At 54.7% G+C, this 22590-nt stretch overlaps 1 protein-coding gene across 3 annotated transcripts in view; it reads right to left on the bottom strand.

The window, feature by feature from the left end:
- The window catches only part of LOC139256190 (splicing factor U2AF 65 kDa subunit), a 62825-nt gene that overhangs the window by 5411 nt on the left and 34824 nt on the right, over positions 1-22590 (bottom strand). For 2 of the 3 annotated variants that reach the window (XM_070874139.1, XM_070874137.1), the window contains exons 2-9: positions 17146-17281; positions 16692-16795; positions 15201-15352; positions 12204-12320; positions 10537-10675; positions 8821-8900; positions 4847-4969; positions 2951-3037 (exon numbers count right to left, since the gene is read on the bottom strand). In XM_070874139.1, the coding sequence (XP_070730240.1) occupies positions 2951-3037; positions 4847-4969; positions 8821-8900; positions 10537-10675; positions 12204-12320; positions 15201-15352; positions 16692-16795; positions 17146-17281 (938 nt within the window). The remainder of the gene's footprint in view (positions 1-2950; positions 3038-4846; positions 4970-8820; positions 8901-10536; positions 10676-12203; positions 12321-15200; positions 15353-16691; positions 16796-17145; positions 17282-22590) is intronic. The other variant, XM_070874138.1, reaches the window with a different exon arrangement.

Genomic DNA, 22590 nt, shown 5'->3' with positions numbered 1-22590 from the left:
GTCAGGAGTGTGATGGAATGCTCCCCACTTGCCTGGATGAGTTGCAGCTCCCACAACACTCGAGAAGCGCGACACCACCCACGGGCAAAAGCAGCCCGCTTAATCGGCACGCTAACCTTCAAACACTCGCTCGCTCCCTCCGCCACTGGCTGCAGTGAGCACCGTCTGCAAGATGCACTGCGGCAACTCGCCAAACCAGGAAATGGCCAATAAATGCCAACACGACCATTGCCCTGTTTGTAACCAGACGACCTCACGATAATTAACCCCACCTCTATAACCAGACTACCTCAAGACCATTCCCCCCCCCCCCCCCGCCCCCCCAGTCTTGTTAGAAATCAAGGGTTCAAATTGTAGAAAACTGACACAAAGGGTGCTGTGTCTAACTCATCGTTTTGAACTGGAGACCGAAAAGTCTCCTCAGACTGGGATTGGATGCTTGGCAATGCTAATATTTTGGTAGCCTGCTTATAGCATTCTACACTATGACGACCATTGACGAGTTGATTTCAAGTTAAGACTTCAACTCTATTTAAGTATCTCCAAGACAATTTGTTACAGAAAGACTTGGAATGGATAGAAGTTGCGAGAGTGAACGTAATCACTTGCCGGGTCATAGAGGCGGCATCACTCTGCAGCGAGCAGTTTTCAGGTTTGGACTCATGAGATCAAAGGCAGGATAGGGACAAAAGAGATAAGGACATGGATTTCAGAGGAAGGCATCGTCGGGAAAGTATAAGCAAGATATGTGAGGTTATCCACTTTGGCAGAAGTAATAGAAAAGCAAATTATAATTTAAACGGAGAAAGATTGCAAAGTGCGGCAGTACAGCGGGACCTGGGGATTACTTGTACATGAAACACAAAAGGTTAGTACGCAGGTACAGCAAGTGATCAGGAAGGGCCAATGGTATCTTGGCCTTTATTGCAAAGGGTGATGGAGTATAAAAGCAGGGAAGTCTTGCTCCAGTTACACAGAGTATTGGTGAGGCCACACCTGGAGTACTGCGTGCACAGTTTTGCTCTCCGTATTTACGAAAGGACACACTTTGCTTTGGAGGCAGTTCAGAGAAGGTTCACTCGGTCGATTCCGGGGATGAGGGGGTTGACTTATGAGGAAAGGTTGAGGAGGTTGGGCCTCTACTCATTGGAGTTCAGAAGAATGAGAGGTGATCTTATCGAAACGTGTCAGATTATGAGGGGGGCTCGACAAGGTGGATGCAGAGAGGATGTTCCCACTGATGGGGGAGACTAGAACTAGGGGGCATGGTCTTAGAATAAGGGGCCGCCCATTTAAAACTGAGATGAGGAGGAATTTCTTCTCAGAGGGTTGTAAATCTGTGGAATTCGCTGCCTCAGAGAGCTGTGGAAGCCGGGACATTGAATATATTTAAGGCGGAGATAGACAGATTTTTGAGCTATAAGGGAGTGGTGTTATGGGGAGAGGGCAGGGAAGTGGAGCTGGGTCCATGATCGGATCAGCCATGATCATATTAAATGGCGGAGCAGGGCTCGAGAGGCCGAATGGCCGACTCCTGCTCCTATTTCTTATGTTCTTATGAAAGAGGTAAGGACACGAATTTCAAAAGGAAGGCATTTTCAGGAAAGTATCATAGAACCATAGAAAATAGGTGCAGGAGCAGGCCATTCAGCCCTTCGAGCCTGCACCACCATTCAATATGATCATGGCTGAACATGCAATTTCAGTACCCCACTCCTGCCTTCTCTCCATACCCCCCTGATCCCTTTAGCCGTAAGGGCCACATCTAACTCCCTTTTGAATATATCCAACGAACTGGCCCCCAACAACTTTCTGTGGTAGAGAATTCCACAGGTTCACAATTCTCTGGGTGAAGAAGTTTCTCCTCATCTTGACTCTAAATGGATTACCCCTTATCCTTAGATGTTGGGGAAGTTCAGAACCAGGGCCCACACAGTCTAAGGATAAGGGGTCAGCCATTTAGGACCGAGATGAGGAGAAACTTCTTCACCCAGAGAATTGTGAACCTGTGGAATTCTCGACCACAGAAAGTTGTTGGGGGCCAGTTCGTTGGATATATTCAAAAGGGAGTTAGATGTGGCCCTTACGGCTAAAGGGATCAGGGGGGTATGGAGAGAAGGCAGGAGTGGGCTACTGAAGTTGCATGATCAGCCATGATCATATTGAATGGTGGGGCAGGCTCGAAGGGCCCAATGGCCTGCTCCTGCACCTATTTTCTATGTTTCTAACCCACCCCCCTCTATAGCCAGAATAGTGTGACCGTTACCCTCTCGGTCTATAGCCAGAATACAGCGTGACCGTTACCCTCTCGGTCTATAGCCAGAATACAGCGTGACCTTTACCCTCTCGGTCTTTCGCCAGAATACAGCGTGACCTTTACCCTCTCGGTCTACCGCCAGAATACAGCGTGACCTTTACCCTCTCGGTCTATCGCCAGAATACAGCGTGACCTTTACCCTCTCGGTCTACAGCCAGAATACAGCGTGACCTTTACCCTCTCGGTCTATCGCCAGAATACAGCGTGACCTTTACCCTCTCGGTCTATCGCCAGAATACAGCGTGACCTTTACCCTCTCGGTCTACCGCCAGAATACAGCGTGACCTTTACCCTCTCGGTCTATCGCCAGAATACAGCGTGACCTTTACCCTCTCGGTCTATCGCCAGAATACAGCGTGACCTTTACCCTCTCGGTCTACCGCCAGAATACAGCGTGACCTTTACCCTCTCGGTCTACAGCCAGAATACAGCGTGACCTTTACCCTCTCGGTCTACCGCCAGAATACAGCGTGACCTTTACCCTTTCCGTCCGCAGCCAGCCGACCGCACGACCCTTCCCCTGCCCGCCTGTAACCAGACGACCGCTCGAGATTCTGCCTCCCGCCCGCGACCAGACGCCCCCCCCCCCCCCGCCATGCCCCCGCGATCGCCCTCCTCCGCTCCGCGACCTACCGGAGTAGCATTCTTTGCTCCCACGCTAGCTCGTTGCACGATGAGCTTCTTGTCTCCCAGCTGCATGCCGTTCAACCCAGCGATGGCCTGAAAGAAAAGAGGGGATGTGGGAAGGGAGAGGGGCCCGGGGGGGTGGGAGTTTTGGGGGGGGGGGGGGGGGGGGGGGGGGAAGGAAGGGGGGGGGGGGTAGGAGGGATGGGGGGGGGGGGGGGTGAGGAGGAGGAGGGGAGGAGGGTGCGAAGGGGAGGGGGCATTGGGAACAGAAGGACACGACTTAATTCTCGCTGCTGGTGTAGCGCGGCGGTTAGCTAGGGAGGTAGGAGGATGGGGAGGCCGTGCTTCTCAGCGGCTGCCCATGTTCGATGGTGTCTGAAACCAATGGGGGGAGAAGAAGAGAAAAGAAATTGATCGTAGGATCGATGCAAAAAAACACCACAAAATTCATTTGATGGGTTTCATTTGGGGTTGGGTCTCGTGACAAGCGCCTCACGGCCAACGGAAGTACTTTTTTTTTTCTCCGAAGTGTCCTCACCGTCATCGAGGTCAGCAATGCGGCGGCCATTTTGTGCGCAGGACCAGCATAATTCGGGTTTTCCAAGTGATGTGGAGTCGAGGGGAGAAATCGTGGCCCCAGGACCCATGGGAGGATTCGTCTGGTCGTCTCTCTCTCTCCCCCACTCCGCCCTCCTCCCACACCCCTCCCTATTGAAATAGTGGCAGGGGGGGGGGTGCCTCGGTTTAACGTCTCCTCCAAAAGATAGCACCTCCGACAGTGCGACGCTCCCTCAGTACTGCTCCTCCGACAGTGCGACGCACCCTCGGTACTGCCCCTCCGACAGCGCAACGCTCCCTCAGTACCGCCCCTCCGACAGCGCAGTACGGCGCTCGCTCAGTACCACCCCTCCGACAGCGCAGTGCGGCGCTCCCTCAGTACTGCCTCTCAGACAGCGCAGTGCGGCGCTCCCTCAGTACTGCCCCTCCGACAGTACGGCACTCCCTCAGTACTGCCCCCTCCGACGGCGCAGTACGGCGCTCCCTCAGTACCGCCCCTCCGACAGTGCAGTACGGAGCTCCCTCAGCAGCGCCCCTCCGACAGCGCAGTACGGCGCTCCCTCAGCAGCGTCCCCCCGACAGCGCTCCCTCAGTACCGCCCCTCCGACAGCGCAGTACGGCGCTCCCTCAGTACCGCCCCTCCGACAGCGCAGTACGGCGCTCCCTCAGTACCGCCCCTCCGACAGCGCAGTACGGCGCTCCCTCAGTACCGCCCCTCCGACAGCGCAGTACGGCGCTCCCTCAGTACTGCCCCCTCCGACGGCGCAGTACGGCGCTCCCTCAGTACCGCCCCTCCGTCAGTGCAGTACGGAGCTCCCTCAGCAGCGCCCCTCCGACAGCGCAGTACGGCACTCCCTCAGCAGCGCCCCTCCGACAGCGCTCCCTCAGTACCGCCCCTCTGACAGCGCAGTACGGCGCTCCCTCAGTACCGTCCCTCCGACAGCGCAGTACGGCGCTCCCTCAGTACCGCCCCTCCGACAGCGCAGTACGGCGCTCCCTCAGTACTGGCCCCGGTGGGGGGGGGGGGGGGGGGGCGGGGAAGCGTGGGCCTGGATTCTGGGGCTCGAATCCTGGGGCATTTGCTTCTCCCTCCGACAGTGCGGCGCGCTCTCTCAGTACCGGAACACCGTGCACCGCTACGAACGCAGGAACAGACGGCACAGGAGGTCAGCGCGCACACATCTGTGCAGAGCCAAGGTTTCAGCGCTCTGAATAGCCACCGGACACGGGTGGGAAGGTAACACGGGGCACACTAATTGTCCAGCGGCCTCGCTACCCCCAGTGATCGCCCCATCCCAGTGGGCCCAGGGCAAGCATCCGCCCACTCTCCCCTCCCGCCCTTACCTGATCAGTCACGTTGATGTCGACGTATTCACAGAAAGCGTAGCCCTTCGACAGGCCGGTGGCACTGTCCTTCACAAGGTTGAAGGCTTTCAGGGGTCCAAATGACGTCAGCAGCTCCTTAACCTGCGGACCGGGCCGGGGGGGGGGGGTTAGAAAGAGAGTCAGGCGGAGACCATAGAGGGGCGTGAGATCAGGAACATCAGAAATAGGAGCCAGGAGTCGGCCATTCGGCCCCTCGAGCCCTGCCCCGCCATTTAATACCATCGTGGCCTGATCCGATCATGGACCCAGCTCCACTTCCCTGCCCGCCCCCTTATCGGTTAAGGAACTGTCTATCTCTGTCTTAAATATATTCAATGTCCCGGCTTCCACAGCTCTCTGAGGCAGCGAGTTCCACAGATTTACGAGAAGAAATTCCTCCTCATCTCAGTTTTAAATGGGCGGCCCCTTATTCTAAGACCATGCCCCCTAGTTCTAGTCTCCCCCATCAGTGGGAACATCCTCTCTGCATCCACCTTGTCGAGCCCCCCCTCATAATCTGATACCTTTCGATAAGATCACCTCTCATTCTTCTGAACTCCAATGAGTAGAGGCCCCAACCTCCTCAACCTTTCCTCATAAGTCAACCCCCTCATCCCCGGAATCGACCGAGTGAACCTTCTCTGAACTGCCTCCAAAGCAAAGTGTGTCCTTTCGTAAATACGGAGAGCAAAACTGTGCACGCAGTACTCCAGGTGTGGCCTCACCAATACCCTGTGTAACTGGAGCAAGACTTCCCTGCTTTTATACTCCATCCCCCTTTGCAATAAAGGCCAAGATACCATTGGCCCTTCCTGATCACTTGCTGTACCTGCGTACTAACCTTTTGTGTTTCATGTACAAGTAAACCCCAGGTCCCGCTGTACTGCGGCACTTTGCAATCTTTCTCCGTTTAAATAATAACCCGAGTTATATCGCACTACGAAGCTCACGCACTTTTATCGACTTACTCGCTCTCAAAACCCATCATCTTGAAACCTTCCTCTAGGTGCCCTCGACATTCTCTGCTGCAAGGTGAATGAATACTCCCAGCTTTGCCGACCGCTCCACGTTAACGGTCTTCCCCTCACCCCTGATAACATTCTGGTAAACCTCCGCTGTAATCTTTCAAAGGTCTTTGACATTCTTCCTAAAATGTGGCCCCTGGAATTGGCCACATAACTTCAGCTGAGGCACAACACGGGAACAGGAGGGGGCCCATTCAGCCCCTCGAGCCTGTTACACAGGAACAGGAGGAGGCCCATTCAGCCCCTCGAGCCTGTTACACGGGAACAGGAGGGGGCCCATTGAGCCCCTCGAGCCTGTTACACGGGAACAGGAGGGGGCCCATTCAGCCCCTCGAGCCTGTTACACAGGAACAGGAGGAGGCCCATTGAGCCCCTCGAGCCTGTTACACAGGAACAGAAGGAGGCCCATTCAGCCCCTCGAGCCTGTTACACAGGAACAGGAGGCGGCCCATTCAGCCCCTCGAGCCTGTTACACAGGAACAGGAGGAGGCCCATTCAGCCCCTCGAGCCTGTTACACAGGAACAGGAGGAGGCCCATTCAGTCCCTCGAGCCTGTTACACAGGAACAGGAGGAGGTCCATTCAGCCCCTCGAGCCTGTTACACAGGAACAGGAGTAGGCCCATTCAGCCCCTCGAGCCTGTTACACAGGAACAGGAGGAGGTCCATTCAGCCCCTCGAGCCTGTTACACAGGAACAGGAGGAGGCCCATTCAGCCCCTCGAGCCTGTTACACAGGAACAGGAGGAGGCCCATTCAGTCCCTCGAGCCTGTTACACAGGAACAGGAGGTCCATTCAGCCCCTCGAGCCTGTTACACAGGAACAGGAGGAGGTCCATTCAACCCCTCGAGCCTGTTACACTGGAACAGGAGGCCCATTCAGCCCCTCGAGCCTGTTACACAGGAACAGGAGGCCCATTCAGCCCCTCGAGCCTGTTACACAGGAACAGGAGTAGGCCATCTAGCCCCTCGAGCCTGCTCCGCCACGCAACAAGATCATGGCTGATCTGGCCGTGGACTCAGCTCCACTTACCCGCCCGCTCCCCGTAACCCTTAATTCCCTTATTGGTTAAAAATCTATCTATCTGTGACTTGAATAAATTCAATGAGCCAGCCTCAACTGCTTCCTTGGGCAGAGAATTCCACAGATTCACAACCCTCTGGGAGAAGAAATTCCTTCTCAACTCGCTTTTAAATTGGCTCCCCCCGTATTTTGAGGCTGTGCCCCCTAGTTCTAGTCTCCCCGACCAGTGGGAACAACCTCTCTGCCTCTATCTTGTCTATCCCTTTCATTATTTTAAATGTTTCTATAAGATCACCCCTCATCCTTCTGAACTCCCAACGAGTAAAGACCCAGTCTACTCAATCTATCATCATAAGGTAACCCCCTCATCTCCGGAATCAGCCGAGTGAATCGTCTCTGTACCCCCTCCAAAGCCAGTATATCCTTCCTTAAGTAATGTGACCAAAACTGTGCACGCAGTACTCCAGGTGCGGCCTCACCAATACCCTGTACAGTTGCAGCAGGACCTCCCTGCTTTTGTACTCCATCCCTCTCGCAATGAAGGCCAACATTCCATTCACCTTCCTGATTACCTGCTGCACCTGCAAACTAACTTTTTGGGATTCACGCACAAGGACCCCCAGGTCCCTCTGCACCGCAGCATGTTGTAATTTCTCCCCAGTCAAATAATATTCCCTTTTACTGTTTTTTTTTTCCCCCCCCCCCCCAAGGTGGATGACTTCACACTTTCCGACATTGTATTCCATCTGCCAAACCTTAGCCCATTCGCTTAACCCTATCTAAACCTCTTTGCAGCCTCTCTGTGTCCCCTACACAACCCGCTTTCCCACTAATCTTTGTCTCATCTGCAAATTTTGTTACACTACACTCTGTCCCCTCTCCCAGGTCATCTATGTATATTGTAAACAGTTGTGGTCCCAGCACCGATCCCTGTGGCACACCACGAACCACTGATTTCCAACCGGAAAAGGACCCATTTATCCCGACTCTCTGCTTTCTGTTCGCCAGCCAATTCTCGATCCATGCTAATACATTTCCTCTGACTCCGCGTACCTTTATCTTCTGCAGTAACCTTTTGTGTGGCACCTTATCGAATGCCATTTGGAAATCTAAATACACCACATCCATCGGTACACCTCTATCCACCGTGCTCGTGATATCCTCAAAGAATTCCAGTAAATTAGTTAAACATGATTTCCCCTTCATGAATCCATGCTGTGTCTGCTTGATTGCACTATTCCTATCTAGATGTCCCGCTATTTCTTCCTTAATGATAGCTTCAAGCATTTTCCCCACTACAGATGTTAAACTAACCGGCCTATAGTTACCTGCCTTTTGTCTGCCCCCTTTTTTAAAAACAGAGGCGTTACATTAGCTGCTTTCCAATCCGCTGGTACCTCCCCAGAGTCCAGAGAATTTTGGTAGATTATAACGAATGCATCTGCTATAACTTCCGCCATCTCTTTTAATACCCTGGGATGCATTTCATCCGGACCAGGGGACTTGTCTACCTCGAGTCCCATTAGCCTGTCCAGCACTACCTCCCCTAGTGATAGTGATTGTCTCAAGGTCCTCCCTTCCCGCATTCCCGTGACCAGCAATCTTTGGCATGGTTTTTGTGTCTTCCACTGTGAAGACCGAAGCAAAATAATTGTTTACGGTCTCAGCCATTTCCACATTTCCCATTATTAAATCCCCCTTCTCATCTTCTAAAGGGACCAACATTTACTTTGGTCACTCTCTCCCCCGTTTTATACATCCGCCATTCAATGCGATCACGGGCTGATTTTTGGTCGAACCCCACATACCCGCTGTTGCCCTGTAACCCGAATACCAGCCCCGGCCATACCGTGTCTTTGATTTCACACCCCCCCCCCCCCAACCGGGACAAGCGTTGCTGCGGTTACCTGATCGTCATTAAGGTAGTTCGGCAAACCCCCGATGAATAGCTTGTGGGGAGAATCTGGGACAACAGTGGAGACGACACCTGTGGAGATGAGAGAGAGAGAGAGAGAGAGAGCGCGCAGGTGAGAAATCAACACCAACTTCAATCACACCCAACAGCGACTGACCGCAAGAATTCGGAGCAGCAGTCGGCCATTTGGCCCCTCGAGCCAGCTCCGCCATTCAATGAGATCACGTCCGATCCTCGACCTCAACCCCGCGTTCCCGCCCGATCCCTCGATTCCCCCTCGACCCCAAAAATCTCTCGAGCTCAGCCTTGGCTATACTCAACGACTGAGCCTCCACAGCCCTCTGGGGCAGAGAGTTCCAGAGATTCACCCCACCTCTGAGTGAAGAAATTCCTCCTCATCTTCGTCCTAAATGGCCGACCCCTTATCCTGAGACTGTGCCCCTCCCTGGTTCTAGATTCCCCAGCCCCGGGGGAAACACCCTTCCTGCATCTACCCTGTCGAACCCTGTAAGGATTGTGTCTGTTTCAATGAGATCCCGTCTCATTCTTCTAAACTCCAGAGACTATCGGCCCAGTCTGCTCAATCTCTGCTCACTGGACAATGTTCTCATGGCATGAAGTGAGCAAGATGAGAGAGAGAGAGAGAGAGAGAGAGAGAGAGAGAGAGAGACACAGAGAGAGAGAGAGAGACACAGAGAGAGAGAGAGAGACACAGAGAGAGAGAGAGAGACACAGAGAGAGAGAGAGAGACACAGAGAGAGAGAGAGAGACACAGAGAGAGAGAGAGAGACACAGAGAGAGAGAGAGAGACACAGAGAGAGAGAGAGACACACAGAGAGAGAGAGAGACACACAGAGAGAGAGAGAGACACACAGAGAGAGAGAGAGACACACACAGAGAGACACACACAGAGAGACACACACAGAGAGACACACACAGAGAGACACACACAGAGAGACACACACAGAGAGACACACACAGAGAGACACACACAGAGAGACACACACAGAGAGACACACACAGAGAGACACACACAGAGAGACACACACAGAGAGACACACACAGAGAGACACACACAGAGAGACACACACAGAGAGACACACACAGAGAGACACACACAGAGAGACACACACAGAGAGACACACACAGAGAGACACACACAGAGAGACACACACAGAGAGACACACACAGAGAGACACACACAGAGAGACACACACAGAGAGACACACACAGAGAGACACACACAGAGAGACACACACAGAGAGACACACACAGAGAGACACACACAGAGAGACACACACAGAGAGACACACACAGAGAGACACACACAGAGAGACACACACAGAGAGACACACACAGAGAGACACACACAGAGAGACACACACAGAGAGACACACACAGAGAGACACACACAGAGAGACACACACAGAGAGACACACACAGAGAGACACACACAGAGAGACACACACAGAGAGACACACACAGAGAGACACACACAGAGAGACACACACAGAGAGACACACACACACAGAGAGAGAATCAGTTCAGATCTGGCACGGGGATGTCAGCGTGGGTCTCTGCGCTCGAGTCTCTGGAGCGGGACACCAAGCCGCCACCTGTTCTGGCCCAGACCCACGGGCAATACCCAGCTCTCTCCCGCCCCGCGCTACCATGACCCGCCCTCACCCCTCCAACCCTCGCCCGTTACCTGGCACGTAAACCGACGGGTTCTCCGACATCCCCGGCAGCGGCTGGTAGTCGTGTGGACGCCGAATTTTGAGCGACTGCCCCTGGAAGATGATGCCGTCGAAGGCCATCGCCTGTGTCGTTTCGTCAACCGACCGGAACTGGAGCAACGGAGGTGTGGGGGGAAGGGGGGGGGGGGGGGGGGAGAAAGAGAGAGAGGCTCAACTCCAGGACAGAGGCAACGTATTTACCGAGGTGTACGAAAGCGTGGGCCTTACGCTAAACATCCGTAAGACCAAGGTCCTCCGCCAGCCTGTCCTCACCACACAGCACTGCCCCCCCAGTCATCAAGATCCACGGGGCAACCCTGGACAACGAGGACCATTTCCCATACCTCGGGACCCTCCTATCAACAAGGGCAAACATTGGCGACGAGGAACAACACCGCCTCCAGTGCGCCAGTGCAGCCTTCGGCCGCCTGAGGAACAGAGTGTTCGAAGACCAGGCCCCTCAAACCCACCACCCAGCTCATGGTCTACAGGGCTGTAGTGATACCCGCCCTCCTGTATGGCCCAGAGACACGGACCGTGTACAGTAGACACCTCACCCCCAGCTCATGGTCTACAGGGCTGTAGTGATACCCGCCCTCCTGTATGGCCCAGAGACACGGACCGTGTACAGCAGACACCTCACCCCCAGCTCATGGTCTACAGGGCTGTAGTGATACCCGCCCTCCTGTATGGCCCAGAGACACGGACCGTGTACAGCAGACACCTCACCCCCAGCTCATGGTCTACAGGGCTGTAGTGATACCCGCCCTCCTGTATGGCTCAGAGACACGGACCGTGTACAGTAGACACCTCACCCCCAGCTCATGGTCTACAGGGCTGTAGTGATACCCGCCCTCCTGTATGGCCCAGAGACACGGACCGTGTACAGTAGACACCTCACCCCCAGCTCATGGTCTACAGGGCTGTAGTGATACCCGCCCTCCTGTATGGCCCAGAGACACGGACCGTGTACAGTAGACACCTCACCCCCAGCTCATGGTCTACAGGGCTGCAGTGATACCCGCCCTCCTGTATGGCTCAGAGACACGGACCGTGTACAGCAGACACCTCGAGTCGCTGGAGAAATACCACCGACGCTGTCTCCGCGAGATCCCGCAAATCCCCCGGGAGGTCAGACGCACCAACGTTAGCGTCCTCGACCAGGCCCGACATCCCCAGCATCCAAGCACTGACCACACACTCGACCAGCTCCGCTGGGCAGGGCCACATTGTCCGCACGTTCCCCCCCCCCTCCAGACACCAGACTCCCCAAAGCGAGCGCTCTACTCGGAACTCCTTCACGGGCAAGCGAGCCCCCAAGGTGGGGCAGAGGAAACGTTACAAGGGACACACCCCTCCCCTGATAAAGTGCAACATCCCCCACCGACACCTGGGAGTCCCCCCTGGCCCAAAGACCAGTCCGCCCCCGAGTGGAGGAAGTGCATCCGGGAGGGCGCTGAGCACCTCGAGTCTCGTCGCCAATTGCGAGCACGCAGAAAGCGAGCGCAGGCAGCGGAAGGAGCGTGCGGCAAACCAGTCCCACCCTCCCCTTCCCTCAACGTCTATCTGTCCCACCCTGTGACAGGGACTCGACAACCGTCCTCCCCGGTCCCCAAACACGCAGCTCCAGCGCCCTTACCTCGAGAAAGGCAAAGTTCTTATCCTGGTTGATCTGGACGGCAAGCACGGGGTTTCCTGCTGCCTGGGACAGTGCGGCCAGGCGCATCTGGGCGTTGAAGAAGTCCGCCATTGCCTCCTGTGTGGGGACACAACAGGCGCACACAGCAGGTTACGCTCCGACCGGAGATGGGACTCACTGACCCCGTGTCCTAACTCACACCCAGTCCCACTCACCCATCACCCCCTGTGCTCACTGCCCCGTGTCCTAACTCACACCCAGTCCTACTCACCCATCACCCCCTGTGCTCACTGACCCCGTGTCCTAACTCACACCCAGTCCCACTCACCCATCACCCCCTGTGCTCACTGCCCCGTGTCCTAACTCACACCCAGTCCCACTCACCCATCACCCCCTGTGCTCGCTGACCCACATTGGCTCCGGGTTAAGCAACGCCTCGATTGTAAAATTCTTATCCTCCTGTTCCAATCCCTCCCTCGCCCCCCTCCCCATCTCCTCCAGCCCCTACAATTCTCATCCTCCTGTTCAAATCCCTCTCTCGCTCTTTCCCTATCTCCGTAACCTCCTCCAACTCTCCGACATCTCTGCGTTCCTCCAATTCTGCCCTCTTGAGCATCCCCCATATCGCTCCACCATCGATGGCCGTGCCTTCAGCTGCCTGGGGCCCCCAAGCTTTGGAACTCCCTCCCTAAACCTCTCCGCCTCTCTCTCTCCTCCTTCAAGACGCTCCTTAAAACCCACCTCTGTGACCCAGCTTTTGCTCGCCTGTCCCTAATATCTCTGTGTGGCTCGGGGTCGAATTGCGTTTGATACTCGCTCCTGTGAAGCACCCTGGGACGTTTTACTCCGTCACAGGCGCTATATCAATGGCAATTCCTGTTCCGGCGTACAACATTTCTGATCTAATCTTTAATCCCTCTTAGTCCTCCCCTCGAACGTACTGCATGCAACAAACACAAGACAACACCCCACGACAACAGGGTCGACAGTCAGATGTCAGGAATGCGATCCCTGGGATAATCCCACCCCCTGCTTAACTCCAAACGGGTGGGGTGGGGGATATTCGGCCCTTCGAGCCTGCACCGTCATTCAATATGATCATGGCTGATCCTCTCTCTCTCAACACCATATTCCCGCTTTCTCCCCAGGACCCTTGACGCCTTGTGTGTCTAGAAATCTATCTATTGCCCTCTTAAATATATTCAGTGACTTGGCCTTCTGTGGTAGAGAATTCCACAGGTTCACCATCCTCTGAGTGAAGACATTTCTCCTCATCTCGGTCCTAAATTTCCGACCCCGTATCCCGAGACTGTGTGAGCCCTTGTTCTAGACTTCCCAGCCCCCCGGGGAAACATCCTCCCCCCACATCCAGTCTGTTCAACCACCCCGTCAGAATTTTATACCTTTCAATGAGATCCCCCTCTCGTTCTTCTAAACTCCAGTGAATACAGGGCCCAGTCGACCCAATCTCTCCTCATACGGCAGTCCTGCCCTCCCAGGAATCAGACTGGTGAACCTTCGCTGCACTCCCTCTATGGCAAGTGTATCCTTCCTTGGGTAAGGAGACCCAAACTGCTCACAGTACTCCAGGTGCGGTCTCACCGAGGCCCCTGTGTAACTGCAGTAAGACCTCCTTGCTCCTGTACTCAAACCCTCTCGCAATGAAGGCCAACGGACCACTTGCCTTCCTCACTGCTCGCTGCCCCTGCGTGTTGGCTTTCAATGACCGGTGTACAGGGGCACCCAGGTCCCCTCTGGACCTCGACACTTCCCCAAGCAGTCACCGTTTCAATAATACTTTGTCCTGATGTTTTTCGAATGAAAACTACAAGGGCCATTTAGCAAGTGGTCCACAGAAAGAGGGTAACTCGAGGAGTTCGGATGGCGAGTCAGACACAGTCCACTCACCTCTCCGGGACCCTGGGGATGAATCCCACCACCGAGCGAGGGGATGAAGAGTTCACAGAAGGTAAGAAATAGGAGCAGGAGTCAGCCATTCGGCCCCTCGAGCCTGCTCCGCCATTTAATACGATCACGGCAGATCTTCGACCTCAGCTCCACTTTCCCGCCCGATCCCCGTATCCCTAGAGTCCAAAAATCTAGCGATCTCAGCCTTGAATATTCTACTCAATCTCTCCCGTGTTGTACCTGCCCCGGGAGTGTTTGATGGGACAGTGTAGAGGGAGCTTTACTCTGTATCTAACCCCCTGTACCTGCCCCGGGAGTGTTTGATGGGACAGTGTAGAGGGAGCTTTACTCTGTATCTAACCCCCTGTACCTGCCCTGGGAGTGTTTGATGGGACAGTGTAGAGGGAGCTTTACTCTGTATCTAACCCCCTGTACCTGCCCTGGGAGTGTTTGATGGGGACAGTGTAGAGGGAGCTTTACTCTGTATCTAACCCCCTGTACCTGCCCCGGGAGTGTTTGATGGGACAGCGTAGAGGGAGCTTTACTCTGTATCTAACCCCTATACCTGCCCTGGGAGTTTTTGATGGGACAGTGTAGAGGGAGCTTTACTCTGTATCTAACCCCCTGTACCTGCCCTGGGAGTGTTTGATGGGGACAGTGCAGAGGGAGCTTTACTCTGTATCTAACTCCCTGTACCTGCCCTGGGAGTGTTTGATGGGGACAGTGTAGAGGGAGCTTTACTCTGTATCTAACCCCCTGTACCTGCCCTGGGAGTGTTTGATGGGACAGTGTAGAGAGAGCTTTACTCTGTATCTAACCCCCTGTACCTGCCCTGGGAGTGTTTGATGGGACAGTGTAGAGGGAGCTTTACTCTGTATCTAACCCCCTGTACCTGCCCTGGGAGTGTTTGATGGGACAGTGCAGAGGGAGCTTTACTCTGTATCTAACCCCCTGTACCTGCCCTGGGAGTGTTTGATGGGACAGTGTAGAGGGAGCTTTACTCTGTAGCTAACCCCCTGTACCTGCCCTGGGAGTGTTTGATGGGACAGTGTAGAGGGAGCTTTACTCCATTTTCTTCCTGACAATTACCTCAGTTACGCCGAAGGGAATATTTCCAACGTAGAGTCTCCTTGCTTGTCTGGTCATTTGACTCCCAACCACTGGAACTTGGGTTGGGGTGACTGACAATCCGTCAGGAGTCACTGTGGGCAGCAGTGCAGTGGCTGGAATTTGACCTGCCGCTTTATAAAAAGCAAAACCGAAGGAGAGACAGAGTGGAAAAATAAAAAAAGATTAGACATTTGAAAAACTTCTTCCGTCCGCCCGCCAGATTCAGAAGCTCGAGAGTTCGATCACTGCCCCCGGGGGCAGTATGAGGGAGTGCCGTACTGCGCTGTCGGAGGGGCAGTACTGAGGGAGCGCCGTACTGCGCTGTCGGAGGGGCAGTACTGAGGGAGCGCCGTACTGTCGGAGGGGCAGTACTGAGGGAGCGCCGTACTGTCGGAGGGGCAGTACTGAGGGAATGCCGCACTGTCGGAGGGGCAGTACTGAGGGAGTGCCGTACTGTCGGAGGGACAGTACTGAGGGAGTGCCGCACTGTCGGAGGGGCAGTACTGAGGGAGCGCCGTACTGTCGGAGGGGCAGTACTGAGGGAATGCCGCACTGTCGGAGGGGCAGTACTGAGGGAGTGCCGTACTGTCGGAGGGGCAGTACTGAGGGAGTGCCGCACTGTCGGAGGGGCAGTACTGAGGGAGTGCCGTACTGTCGGAGGGGCAGTACTGAGGGAGTGCCGTACTGTCGGAGGGGCAGTACTGAGGGAGTGCCGTACTGCGCTGTCGGAGGGGCGGTACTGAGGGAGTGCCGTACTGCGCTGTCGGAGGGGCGGTACTGAGGGACCGCCGTACTGCGCTGTCGGAGGGGCAGTACTGAGGGAGTGCCGTACTGCGCTGTCGGAGGGTCAGTACTGAGGGAGTGCCATACTGCGCTGTCGGAGGGGCAGTACTGAGGGAGTGCCGTACTGCGCTGTCGGAGGGGCAGTACTGAGGGAGTGCCGTACTGCGCTGTCGGAGGGGCAGTACTGAGGGAGCGCCGTACTGTCGGAGGGGCAGTACTGAGGGAATGCCGCACTGTCGGAGGGGCAGTACTGAGGGAATGCCGCACTGTCGGAGGGGCAGTACTGAGGGAGTGCCGTACTGTCGGAGGGGCAGTACTGAGGGAGTGCCGTACTGTCGGAGGGGCAGTACTGAGGGAATGCCGCACTGTCGGAGGGGCAGTACTGAGGGAGTGCCGCACTGTCGGAGGGGCAGTACTGAGGGAGCGCCGTACTGCGCTGTCGGAGGGGCAGTACTGAGGGAGCGCCGTACTGTCGGAGGAGCAGTACTGAGGGAGCGCCGTACTGTCGGAGGTAGGTGTCTAGACTCGCGGACTCGTGCCCCATAATCCCGTATCAGGCCCGAGGGGCTGAACGAGCCTCCGGTTCCTGTGTAACAGGCTCGAGGGACTGAATGGGCCTCCTCCTGTCCCTGTGCAACGGGCTGGGTGGGAGATAAACAGAGTGCCGGGGGGCTCGATGCAGCTCACCTTGCATTGCTTTGTACTGCATGGGGGTGATGTGTTCGAAGCCTGGCGGGGGAACGTCCCAGTACTTGTAAGGCTTCTTCTTCTGCACCCGGCGAGGTGATCGGCTGCGGAGAGAGAGAGAGAGAGAGAGAGAGAGAGAGAAGGGAGGTTAGAGGCAGCTGCAGAGAGGGGGGCGGAGAGAGACAGAGAAGGGGGGGGGGGGGGTTGGGGAGAGGGAGAGGGGTTGAAGGGGGGGGGGGAGGGGGGAGAGAAGAGAGGGAGAGGGGCCAAGAGGGGGGGTGGGGAGGGAGAGGGGCCGAGAGTGGGCGATGCCAGACATAAAACACCACTGAAACAAACGTTCTTTTCCTGTCTGTATCCTGACTGACGTTAATCCAGCCCCTTCAGTCACTCTCTGACGCCTCTCCCCCAGTACCGCGTTACTGACGAACGTGAATCCAAGGCGGTCAATTACCTGCGACGCCTACGTTCTCGGGAAGCGCTCCTTCTTTCCCGATTTGGCCGTTCCCTGCTCCGACTCCGCCTCTTGCGTTCTCGGCTGCGGGAACGGCTCCGGCTTTTCTTCTTGTGTCGGTTTTCCTTGTCGCGTTCTGGAGAGGAGGCAGAAGAGAGCAAAAGCATGAGCTTGACAATCCAATCACGAGCTATAAATGGTCGACAGGGCTGTCGTGATACCCGCCCTCCTGTGTGGCTCAGAGACACGGACCGTGTACAGTAGGTATCTCACCCCCAGCTCATGGTCTACAGGGCTGTAGTGATACCCGCCCTCCTGTGTGGCTCAGAGACACGGACCGTGTACAGTAGACACCTCACCCCCAGCTCATGGTCTACAGGGCTGTAGTGATACCCGCCCTCCTGTATGGCTCAGAGACACGGACCGTGTACAGTAGACACCTCGAGTCGCTGGAGAAATACCACCGACGCTGTCTCCGCAAGATCCCGCAAATCCCCCCCGGGAGGACAGACGCACCAACGTTAGCGTCCTCGACCAGGCCCGACATCCCCAGCATCGAAGCACTGACCACACACTCGACCAGCTCCGCTGGGCAGGGCCACATTGTCGGCATGTCCACAGACACCAGACTCCCCAAAGCGAGCGCTCCACTCGGAACTCCTTCACGGGCAAGCGAGCCCCAGGTGGGCAGAGGAAACGTTACAAGGAACACACACCCCTCCCCCTGATAAAGTGCAACATCCCCACCGACACCTGGGAGTCCCTGGCCCAAAGACCAGTCCGCCCCTAAGTGGAGGAAGTGCATCCGGGAGGGCGCTGAGCACCTCGAGTCTCGTCGCCGAGAGCATGCAGAAAGCAAGCGCAGGCAGTGGAAGGAGCGTGCGGCAAACCAGTCCCACCCTCCCCTTCCCTCAACAACTTTCTGTGGTAGAGAATTCCACAGGTTCACAATTCTCTGGGTGAAGAAGTTTCTCCTCATCTCGGTCCTAAATGGCTTACCCCTTATCCTTAAGACTGTGAGCCCTGGTTCTTTCTGGGCTTCCCCAACATCGGGAACATTCTTCCTGCATCTAACCTGTCCAGTCCCGTCAGAATTTTATATGTTTCTATGAGATCCCCTCTCATTCTTCTAATATAAGCCCAGTCGATCCAGTCTTTCTTCATATGTCAGTCCTGCCATCCCAGGAATCAGTCTGGTGAACCTTCGCTGCACTCCCTCAATAGCAAGAATGTCCTTCCTCAGATTAGGAGACCAAAACTGAACACAATATTCCAGGTGTGGCCTCACCAAGGCCCTGTACAACTGCAGTAAGACCTCCCTGCTCCGATACTCAAATCCTCTCGCTATGAAGGCCAACATACCATTTGCCTTCTTCACCGCCTGCTGTACCTGCATGGCCAACTTTCAATGACTGATGTCCCATGACACCCAGGTCTCGTTGCACCTCCCCTTTTCCTAATCTGCCGCCATTCAGATAATATTCTGCCTTCCTGTTTTTGCCCCCAAAGTGGATCACCTCACATTTATCCACATTATACTGCATCTGCCATGCATTTGCCCACTCACCTAACCTGTCCAAGTCACCCTGCAGCCTCTTAGCATCCTCCTCACAGCTCACACTGCCACCAGCTTAGTGTCATCTGCAAACTTGGAGATATTACACTCAATTCCTTTGTCTAAATCATTAATATATATTGTAAATACCTGGGGCCCCTGAGGCCCAGCGGTACCCCACTAGTCACTGCCTGCCATTCTGAAAAGGACCCGTTTATCCCGACTCTTTGCTTCCTATCTGCCAACCAGTTCTCAATCCACGTCAGTACATTACCCCCAATACCATGTGCTTTAATTTTGCACACCAATCTCTTGTGTGGGACCTTGTCAAAAGCCTTTTGAAAGTCCAAATACACCACATCCACTGGTTCTCCCTTGTCCATTCTACTAGTTACATCCTCAAAAAATTCTAGAAGATTTGTCAAGCATCATTTCCCCTTTCATAAATCCATGCTGACTTGGACCGATCCTGTCACTGCTTTCCAAATGCGCTACTATTACATCTTTATTAATTGATTCCAACATTTTCCCCACCACCGATGTCAGGCTAACCGGTCTATAATTACCCATTTTCTCTCTCCCTCCTTTTTTAAAAAGTGGGGTTACATTAGCTACCCTCCAATCCATAGGAACTGTTCCAGAGTCTATGGAATGTTGGAAAATGTTTTGGTCTCCTTACCGAAGGAAGGATATACCTACCATAGAGGGAGTGCAGCGAAGGTTCACCAGACTGATTCCTGGGAGGACAGGACTGCCATATGAGGAGAGATTGGGTCGACCGGGCCCTGTACTCACTGGAGCTTAGAAGAACGAGAGGGGGATCTCATCGAAAGGTATCAAATTCTGACGGGGTTGGACAGACTGGATGCGCGGGGAGGATGTTTCCCCGGGGGCTGGGAAGTCTAGAACAAGGGCTCACACAGTCTCGGGATACAGGGTAGGACATTTAGGAGCGAGATGAGGAGAAATGTCTTCACTCAGAGGGTGGTGAACCTGTGGAATTCTCTACCACAGAAGGCTGTGGAGGCCAAGCCACTGAATATATTTCAGAGGGCGATAGATAGATTTCTAGACACAAAAGGCATCAAGGGGTCTGGGGAGAAAGCGGGAATATGGTGTTGAGATAGAGGGTCAGCCCGTGATCGTATTAAATGGTGGTGCAGGCTCGAGGGGCCGAATGGCCTACAACTGCTCCTGACATCAGTCGTTGAAAGTTGGCATGCAGGTACAGCAGGCGGTGAAGGCGGCAAATGGTATGTTGGCCTTCATAGCGAGAGGATTTGAGTATAGGAGCAGGGAGGTCTTACTGAAGTTGTACAGGGCCTTGGTGAGGCCACACCTGGAATATTGTGTTCAGTTTTGGTCTCCTAATCTGAGGAAGGACATTCTTGCTATTGAGGGAGTGCAGCGAAGGTTCACCAGACTGATTCCCGGGATGGCAGGACTGACAAATGAAGAAAGACTGGATCGACTGGGCTTATATTCACTGGAGTTTAGAAGAATGAGAGGGGATCTCATAGAAACAGATATAATTATACCGGGACTGGACAGGTTAGATGCAGGAAGAATGTTCCCGATGTTGGGGAAGTCCAGAACCAGGGGCTCACACAGTCTAAGGATAAGGGGTAAGCCATTTAGGACCGAGATGAGGAGAAACTTCTTCACCCAGAGAATTGTGAACCTGTGGAATTCTCTACCACAGAAAGTTGTTGGGGGCCAGTTCGTTGGATATATTCAAAAGGGAGTTAGATGTGGCCCTTAAGGCTAAAGGGATCAGGGGGGTATGGAGAGAAGGCAGGAGTAGGGTACTGAGGGAATGATCAGCCATGATCATATTGAATGGTGGTGCAGGCTCGAAGGGCCCAATGGCCTGCTCCTGCACCTATTTTCTATGCGATGAGAACATGGAATTTGCTACCACAGGGAGTGGTTCAGGCAATTAGCAGAGAAGTATTTAAGGGGCAAGCTGGATAAACACATGAGGGAGAAAGGAATGGAAGGATATGGTGATGGGGAGAGATGGAAGGGGGCAGATGTGGAACATAAACGGCGACACGGACTGGTGGGGCTGAACGGCCCATTTCTGTGTTGCAATTACTAAAGCCCACCCATTGCCCATCACCAAGACTCAAGGTGTGTGCCAGCGTGGTTTGGGGTGGCTGGTCCTCACAACTTTGCCACAGTGGGACTCGTGCCCGCCTCTGGGGGGCTGGTCCACAGTGCCGTACCCTCTCAACTACCCACTGTTGCATTGGAGATCCGCAGCTCAATCGACGCTTGCTGTTCGCGAGTGAGTGCCGCGCTGTCGGAGGGGCGGTAGTGAGGGACTGCCGTACTGTCGGAGGGGCAGTACTGAGGGAGCGCCGTACTGTCGGAGGGGCAGTACTGAGGGAGCGCCGTACTGTCGGAGGGGCAGTACTGAGGGAGCGCCGTACTGTCGGAGGGGCAGTACTGAGGGAGCGCCGTACTGTCGGAGGGGCAGTACTGAGGGAGCGCCGTACTGTCGGAGGGGCAGTACTGAGGGAGACGTACTGTCGGAGGGGCAGTACTGAGGGAGCGCCGTACTGCGCTGTCGGAGGGGCAGTACTGAGGGAGCGCCGTACTGCGCTGTCGGAGGGGCGGTACTGAGGGAGTGCCGTACTGTCGGAGGGGCAGTACTGAGGGAGTGCCGCGCTGTCGGAGGGGCGGTAGTGAGGGAGCGCCGTACTGCGCTGTCGGAGGGGCAGTACTGAGGGAGCGCCGTACTGCGCTGTCGGAGGGGCGGTCCTGAGGGAGCGCCGTACTGCGCTGTCGGAGGGGCGGTACTGAAGGAACACTGCACTGTCGGAGCGGCAGTACCGAGGGAGCGCCGCATTGTCGGAGATGCCGCCTTTCAGATGAGCCTTGAGAGAGCGAGCATAAGAAATCGGAGCAGGAGTAGGCCATTCGGCCCCTCGAGCCCTGCTCCGCCATTTAATATGATCACAGCTGATCCGATCATGGACCCAGCTCCACTTCCCTGCCCGCCCCCTTATCGGTTAAGAAACTGTCTATCTCTGTCTTAAATATATTCAATGTCCCGGCTTCTACAGCTCTCTGAGGCAGCGAGTTCCACAGATTTACAACCCTCTGAGAAGAAATTCCTCCTCATCTCAGTTTTAAATGGGCGGCCCCTTATTCTCAGACCATGCCCCCTAGTTCTAGTCTCCCCCATCAGTGGGAACATCCTCTCTGCATCCACCTTGTTGAGCCCCCTTCATAATCTGATACCTTTCGATAAGATCACCTCTCATTCTTCTGAATTCCAATGAGTAGAGGCCCAACCTCCTCAACCTTTCCTCATAAGTCAACCCCCTCATCTCCGGAATCAACCGAGTGAACCTTCTCTGAACTGCCTCCAAAGCAAAGTGTGTCCTTTCGTCAAATACGGAGAGCAAAACTGTGCACGCAGTACTCCAGGTGTGGCCTCACCAATACCCTGTATAACTGGAGCAAGACTTCCCTGCTTTTATACTCCATCCCCTTTGCAATAAAGGCCAAGATACCATTGGCCCTTCCTGATCACTTGCTGTACCTGCATACTAACCTTTTGTGTTTCATGCACAAGTAACCCCCAAGTCCCGCTGTACTGCGGCACTTTGTAATCTTGCGCCATTTAAATAATAACTTGCTCTTTGATTTTTTTTCTGCCAAAGTGCATGACCTCACACTTTCCCACATTATACTCCATCTGACAAATTTTTCCAAATGTCCTGCTACTGCTTCTTTAATAATGGACTCCAACATTTTCCCAGAGGCAGAGAGCGAGAGAGAGAGGAGGAGAGAGAGAGAGGAGGAGAGAGAGAGAGAGGAGGAGAGAAGAGAGGCGGAGAGAGGCAAGGCAGAGAGAGAGAGAGAGAGAGAGAGGGGAG

This window comes from Pristiophorus japonicus, unplaced genomic scaffold (genome assembly GCF_044704955.1).
Source record: "Pristiophorus japonicus isolate sPriJap1 unplaced genomic scaffold, sPriJap1.hap1 HAP1_SCAFFOLD_689, whole genome shotgun sequence".
NCBI classification, from domain to species: Eukaryota; Metazoa; Chordata; class Chondrichthyes; family Pristiophoridae; genus Pristiophorus; species Pristiophorus japonicus.
This window is presented reverse-complemented; position numbering and strand designations above follow the sequence as displayed.